The sequence below is a fragment of the Opisthorchis viverrini genome (assembly GCF_000715545.1).
Source record: "Opisthorchis viverrini unplaced genomic scaffold opera_v5_94, whole genome shotgun sequence".
NCBI classification, from domain to species: domain Eukaryota; kingdom Metazoa; phylum Platyhelminthes; class Trematoda; order Opisthorchiida; family Opisthorchiidae; genus Opisthorchis; species Opisthorchis viverrini.
The window spans coordinates 1,076,563-1,084,626 of record NW_008751751.1 but is presented as its reverse complement, the minus strand read 5'-3'; the positions used below and the strand labels follow the sequence as shown (position 1 = coordinate 1,084,626).

General features: G+C 44.0%; 1 protein-coding gene across 1 annotated transcript in view; it reads right to left on the bottom strand.

The window, feature by feature from the left end:
* T265_05203 (hypothetical protein) overlaps positions 1-8,064 on the bottom strand; it is a gene marked incomplete at both ends in the record, with an annotated part of 77,059 nt that overhangs the window by 49,381 nt on the left and 19,614 nt on the right. The window contains one exon of the mRNA XM_009170147.1: positions 3,597-3,746. Within this exon, the coding sequence (XP_009168411.1) occupies positions 3,597-3,746 (150 nt within the window). The remainder of the gene's footprint in view (positions 1-3,596; positions 3,747-8,064) is intronic.

Here is an 8,064-nt window from a genome sequence, read left to right as displayed (position 1 = left end):
TGAACGAAACTGCGGCAGCTACAACCACTGTACGACGAGTACGCGGTTATTACAGCTGACAATGATGACGATGATGACCGATTCTGAAGAAACGGACAATTCAGCAGCAAAAAGCTACAAGGCGTTGTGTGGGCGTTTCATTCTTGTTGAGAATCATTGGCAGTCAGCGTCTCACGAATTTCCGTGGAGATTCGAACTCGCAACCTCTCGGCTAGTAACGGAACGAAACCGTTCGGCCAAGAACATCTGATCAAAAGCTAACTCACGCTTAGACAAGATATCGTGCCACTTTTTCTTCAATCACGAAATTCACACCATGTGGTCACCTGTTGGCTGACTCGTCAAGCAACAACTTTTCATGAAAGTCTAACTCGTCCTGCAAATCACCCTGGAATCCGTTGAAAACGTAGTCAGACGATGTTATTTGAGAGTATTTTTTATGGGGATTGTTGCCTTCGAGGCTGCGTCCACTGTTTCCCACTTCAAGGTCCTGTTTTATCGGAGATTAGGACCCAAAACGAAGCGATAATTGGACACGGTTCTGACTAATACATAGACCGTACACGCAGATATATAACAGAAATGATCATTGGGTGAACTCATCGTCAGTCAGACATATTGATGTTCCGAGATTCCCCAGGTAGAAATTCAAGCGAGACACACCACAAGTACATCCGCTCCACTAGCGCAGCAGAAATGCATCCGTTTATATAAACTATGCTTCGTCATCCGGGTCTTCATACCCTAGTTTATTGATATTTTTTTAAGATTTCAACCACACAGTCCACATTAAGTTCTGTGTCCGGGGTCTCTCGACTGCAATGTCCTGTCTTCCTAAGGCGCATGATTCTGTGCCATCGAAATAAAGCCATTGACAAAATCACCCTACTGTTGTACCGTAAGTTGAAGACGATGCGGGTTGTGTCCAACCATAAGTCGTGGATCCCCTGTTGGTTCTTGACTTCGCGTTCACGTCACAATAATCTGAACAGTCGCCATCCTGTCCTAGCGCAATTATTCTGACGAGTCCACACCAAAGGGGGGAAGCACTAGACTTGAGTTTCGCTCCTGTTAAAGCCCACCAGTAGTGTACATTCTTGTCCGCGCAGGGGTTCGGGCTCCGAATAGTTGACATGCGGGTCAAGCGAGTAACAACTAGACCACCAGCGCACGCTGAACGGGTGCGAATTTTTACATCTGAACATGCGAAAAACGAGTGCACGCTTATGCGACGTGACTGACTTGTTTCTGAAGCTTCAAAGTTGGCGAACGAAATGAGGTCAAGGCCATACACGTAACTTCGGCCTCCTGTGCATTTATCGGCTTGTTCTCGCCGGACTGAGAACTACTGTTAGTGAAGCGTTTCCTGTTCGTTTGAGATTTCACAAGCATGCGGCAATTAATCGCAGGAATTATTTTTTTAATGTTTCCATATTGGAGGTTTCTAAAAACGAAGGAATGTATTCGTAATACAAAAAAAGGAGGAACCACCAAGATTGTTTCTTCACCGAACCTGTTTCTTACAAGGGATATTGTCATAAAAAGGGAGCCCTGTAACAGCCAGGAAACTGGAAAAATCTTCAGACATACAAGAAAGTTTCATGCTCAAAAAAGGCAAGAAGTTAGCCCCAAAGCTACCAAACCGGATATTCACCTATAAACGGATTTGTACCAACCTTATGAGCACTGTTACAACAATGAAAGGTTACGCGCGATCGTCTGCTTTTCGCAAGGTTGCCCGTCAAAAGGGTTATTATCTTCAGTCGTAGTTGACAGAAAACAAACCAGCAAAGTATACTGGGGTTTAACTGTCACACAACTATCAGGCCAGAAAGCCTCAGTAAGAAGTGGAAATATAAGGAAAGAACAGGAACTGTGTGCGAGGAGGTCCTGTGTCCTTAGGGAAAACTACTAATAAAACTATAAAAACTACAAAAATTAGGGTGTCTACTCCTTTAGATTGCATTGAAGTAAACACGTGAGCATCATATGAAATTAGGGCACGATCAGCTGGACCGATCCGAAGACCTTTGCAAACCTCGCCCGATTATGCCCAACAACTACAGGCAAAATTTAGCCACGCATTCCGGTTAGGAAATAACAGCATTTGCACAAAATGGGACTTTTTTCAATTGTTACGGAAAGTAAAAACTAGAATGTTTTATCAGTCCCATAAGCTAATACATCCAATTTATGTGAAGCCTTGGGAAGTATGCCACGCGTGGTGGAAAAATTGTCATGAATCAATCATGTTGTGAAGGGCTGAGTTGTCATAGTAACGAGCCCATAAGTGGACCAGGTCGATGCCTTCTCTTGTCTACAACCCAGGCACTATTGTTCTGCTTTCCCAGCTCAGCAAAGTTGCTCACATGGCTTGTTTGGGACTGACGTTAGGTGTATGGACTTGAACTGAGGGTCAATCGCGACACTATTCTACAAGTTTATAATATCCTTTTTATAGGTTGTTGGCAGACCCCAAATAGTAGCTTTTGTCCAATGAAGATTTGCCACTTCGATTAATGGAAGCGGTGGATTGCACAGTGAAGTTCGGAGTGACCGGAACTTCGATCGTACTTTTCCTTTTTTTCCTCTTTCTTCTGGCCTTCCTAGTATGTCTAGTTGTGTCCTTCTCCAAACTGGTCACCTAATTTGCTTCCACACAGTGTCAAGGGTCATCATCCTGGCACTAAAGTCGAACACATACGGACAATTTTCAGAGGAAAGAACCTTCGAAGATAAGATGAGCATGGTATCGTGGGGAAAAACACGGGGAAACGAAAAACGGCGACGTTCGAAACTGATATGACGAAGCATGCTGTCCAACCGTAAGTCTAACTTATATAAGTCACCTGATTTTCGGTCTCTCGGATTATTAAAAAAACTGCCCACAGAAAGGACAAAAACGCGTTGTTTCGTTGGTTATTAAGTCGTCAATATTCAAAATATTTCCAAAAAACTTTTGAATCGCATTTTGACCTCATATCGTTTGTCCCCAAATGGTTGTACTTCGGGTGCCTAATAAAAAACTATCGTTGAAGAAGGGTCTGAGAGCCGCACAGTATTGCTGGAATCCTTCCTGATAGAGACTCATTCCCAACTACGCTCATGCAGCTGACAGAATTCCATTTGAAGATAATTTTGGTAGTTGGGGTTATAATGATGACCATTTGGTTTTCTAGCCGAGCTGATCATTTTGCTTCCAACCCAGCTCTCGGACGCAACTTGGATTTAGGGGCCGCTAAGGGAATCATTGCAAGCCGTCGGACCTAACTTAGGAAACGACAGGCGAAAAACAAACAAGAAATTAAAACAGCAGTGTAACCCGCTCACCTATTCCCTAGGAGGCACATTTATCAAGGAACAGCCCACGAACTCCAGTAAGGTTCAAATCTCTGATCACATCCTTGGACTCAAGAAATCTCCTCTTTGGTTGATAAAATAACTAAGGGCACCATCAGTACAAGTGGAAAAAACTATGTACTTTGGTATATATTCCGTCGCACAAGAGCGGGCAAGACTGTGCTACCTCTGGAAAATCAACCGCTTCTGTCCCTATATTCAGCAACATCAGCAAGCATGATGGGTGTAAAACTCACCTGGTTACATCATCTGTGTGTTCTAAATAGTGTCGCTGACACTGTTCCTCGATGTTGTATAGAACGACCACTGCAGCCACAAAGTAGATTATCTCGCCGGTTGGAAGGTAGAATAAATTGTTTCGACAATCACGTCCCCGATAACCGTAGCTATTGCGCCGATGAATGGAGTCAAGGAATTTTGTACGGGTAGCGATAAAAATTGCCTCAGAGAGACAGGTGTGAGACGGAAATGAAAATCCGTAAAAGCATAGATAGTTTTGCCTTGAGTAAAGCATTTATTCCCATAAGTGTGCCGGACAAGCGAGCCTTCCAGTGACAGACAGTGTATCAGAGGAAACTCTTACGTCATAAGGCCGATTATTTCAGTTAGTCCATTTAATGATTTTAAGCCTCAGCATAGCTCGGTAACCCCGAAAATTGCCAAAATAACCCATATTTCAAGGTCTACAGGTAAGTTGGGAAATCCAGTTGTTGGACAACTACCGCACCTGGTGAAGCTCCGTGTTGACAGCTAAAGCACGGGGGTGACGGAAAGTTTGTGTTGGAAACTGACAGTATAGTATGTTGACAGCTCACATAAACATTGTAGTTTAATACACTGTTAGTCGTATGAGGGCCTCCTCCAAGACGCAAGACCTCAGGCAAGAAGTGGTACGGAATTTCGTTTCATGGTCACCCCTACTGGCGAAGAGACAGGGTCCGAGGGAGCACTAATGCATCGGAATCGCGAAATTAAAATATATATCGGAATATAAAGGGTCTTACATTTGGCAGGTTTTTCATGCCAAAACTGGCATTAAAACACAATCTCAAGACAATCGATTTCTGTACAGCGACGAACATGGATCCATAGAGTCCAGTGCCACAGTTTCACCTTTCAATCGTGTATATCGAGTCTTCACACCAAAAGAACCTGTTGTTTGACATATATTTCTTTCCCGCACTAAGCGCTTGTGTATAAAGTGACCTTAACATTGCACTGTTTTCAAAATGTGTGCCATAATTCCTAATCAAGAAATTTTCGAAAGCGCGTTCAGCTGCATCCCAGGTAAAGTTCTGCTATCTCTCCAGCAATATAAGAACAGTGACTGCTTACTAGAGGCACACCAATATGGCATTAATTGCCGGCCATTAGAGAGGACGAAATTCTGCGAGCAAAACAGGAATCGCATGGAGCAACTCATGTTGAACTGCATTCCGTTGGAGTTGATTTGGCCTCATTTGTGCAGCTGGCTACCTAGATATCGATATGAACATTGGTCGATCGAATGGATACTATAGAGCAGAAAAACGAGCGTTGACCTCAAGCGACAAATTTACGCTGCAGTACATACGGTGGAAAGAGGTTGCCACAATAATAACTAGAATTAACGTAGCGGAAATTTCGGTAGGCGGGGAACCACAATGTCATTGTGATACACCCGGAGATATGTGCAGTGTAAATTAAAACCAGTGAGTGTAAACATGGACGCTCAATGAATCGCATAAACTTTTCGCACGCAAAATGGAAAGGGCAGTAGGAAAAGTTCTGAAGTATTGGAAACGGGAGAAAATCTCATCTGCAGCTTACCATACAACCCCAATAAATTACAACAGGATAGATACTATTGCCATAATTGTGTATACAAGTCGTGCTAAGGACGATTGGGGTTATTGTTACCCAGCGGTCAGCAGTAACTCGTAAGCGATAGAGAATAAAGCCTCTGAGAAACGGAAGTAGCTGCTCCTAGCCCACAAGCAGATGCACTAGAACGGACTCCCAAGATTTGCCCGCGTAAGGTAGGAAAGGGTAAACCTAATCGGCTACGGTCTATCCACAGTTCCTTCAATCCACAACGAAGGCCAAAAAACAACTGGGTCACGAAATTTGGTTATCTACCCTACGAACGTTCGGTATATGGATAACGTACAGTGAAAACGGTTAAGTAACACCATCGTTGTCATCCCACCCATAGCTGTGTCCATGTGGTGAAGACATTTCATGAAGTAAGTGACACTGATCATCGACGTGCGTCGGTTCGTGAGCAATCTCCATCAGCGCTGGCCAAGTTGTTTTCAATATCTACGTTTGTTTATTAACCGAACTGGCACTTGGAAAGGCAGTACAAATTAGGAAGTTGGAAGGCCTAAACTTCTGATACGAAGCATTGCGAAACGAGGGTTCGTGTCACGTGCTTTCACGTGCACAGTGTTGGGTGAAAAATTCCTGGAACCTAACAAAGACATGAGGGTAATCTATATTCACTCTTCAAATTCCAACAGGGAGGTTCACATTTTCCAATAGATGATTCCTATTAATTACACGCCTATTTGTGGGTTTTTAATGTTCCTGTTCTGTCGCACGGGCCTAGGTTTAAAAATTAACGCTGCCCAAAGAGTGTCCTTATACTCTGGTTCACTGAGCACACGAGCGATTCGCACTAAAACCAAAAACATCATTGGAATTCGGCTTGAAACAGTTGGCTATTCCATACCTAAAAATCAAAACACAGGGAAGGGATGAAAGAACGATCAATACTGGATATACCGCAAAACCTAGCGGCTAACCACATGGCGTTCGTGCTGCCAGTTTCTGTTCAGGCTGTCTGATTGGGCGTTTAGAAGGGTAGGCGTCTAAAAATGATTATGATCGCCTGGTATCAGGTCCTTTCTCTGTCTACTCTTCTTTTTCCACGATACGCTTTTGAAGATGATTAAATAAAATTTGTGGTTGCATAGCAGCGAAGTATCAGTGTCAAGACTAAGGTTGCTCTCTACGATAGTCATCAGGAGACCAGGACTCGCTATTTTAGCCCGGGTCAAACCTTGCGTTCAGCTACACCGTTGGCTCAAAGATTATTTGTGATGCACTGAAACGGACACGCGTTCAGTCACTTCAAGCCTCTAAAAGAGCCCACTCAAACATTGGGTGGTCCACAAACTGACAATGCACGACACCACCAAGGGGGTATCTCGTGTACAATGAAATAACTAAATCAAGTGTGAGCTTTGAAGCCCTGGATTTTTATCCAAATAGACACCGCTATGCTGCCAGCGGACCGAATAGGACATGAAATTATTTAGTGTGAATCTGAAGACTGCACACTTTTCGCCCACACTTCGAAACACCTTGAGACGAGAGTGATTAAATGCGACAAAATTCTCCGTTCCAATTTTCGTCGTTGAGGACAAAGAGGTACGTAAAATTGAGGTTGAAAACGGTTCTTTTCTTCACAGATATCTAACGCCGGATACAAATGCTAGTCATTCTATGGACTTCTCTTTGAACAAAGCATCAAATTGCACCGACCCATGAATGTCAAAACCCCAATGGAGACAGATAGGCAACAGAACAAAAGACTGATGAATACATGTTACAAACATGGTTCAGCTAATTAGCAGCAGGTGCGAAAACACTGAACTTGTACAAATGACAATGAACCCCAAATAAGTAATTTAAAAGGGATCGGAGACACTGCTAACACTCCACAATGTTTTCTTCTGTGCAAAAATGAATGATGGGGTTTCACCGGACGTCTGATTTTTTGGGCATCGACTGGTGTAAAAAATGGGGGGCGTGAAACTGTGCGCCCTAATGTCCAATCAGGGTCCGCCGATTCGTGAAGTATGGGGTAGCCTTTGGTTTCAGAATACCTTGGGCGGCTTTGGTCAAACCTTTCAATAATCTCAGGATGTCGTCTCCATATTCAGCTTCGTTACAGATGTAAGCAAAATGTGAGCCGCAATTCCTACATAGGTAGGCTCTGACCCGACTCACACATTTTGTTGCCTGCGTAACAAAGCTGGTGACAAGACTGACTATGGGATCATTGAGTAAGTTAATTAAGGTCCGCACAAGTTACTTTGAAAGTGAGAGACCCCTAATACCTGGTGAGTCGGTGGACACTGATGGGACAAATCTTCAGTGAGCGGTGACCGTATAGCACTGGCGTTTTCTGTCACCCGTCGATGACCCAGAGGGATCCAATTTGTCCCAATGACTGTTGGCAAAAGAAGTGCCGTTACTTGTCCCTCTCTACCTTGCAATGCTATGGAAGAATCTAAGCGAAACTCTACTGTTTGTGATCCGTTAGCATCGTTTTGACCAATAGGTGCACACCTGGGAATATGAATCAACGAACAAACTAATCGTCGCAGAGACGTGCACTAGGGCGAAAAGTGGATGTGACTAGAGTGGCTCTGAAATCACATAGGACAGGTACGGCGGAGATCACAACCAGCAGTTAAATGATAAGGAAACCCGACGGGCAAACCACCGGTCGGGCAAACAAGTCATTAATTCTACTGTAAGATAGGCAGGAGATCTGTCTCCCATATAGGCTCACCTGATACCTTATTCGCGACAGTTGCTCCCTCCGAGCAGTCGCCCGTTCTAATTATTTGGCTGCTCGCTGTGGTATCGGCAGGCCTATTCGTCGTACGCACTTGGCGTAGCAGTTAAAACAGATGCAGTCTCTCTGTCTGT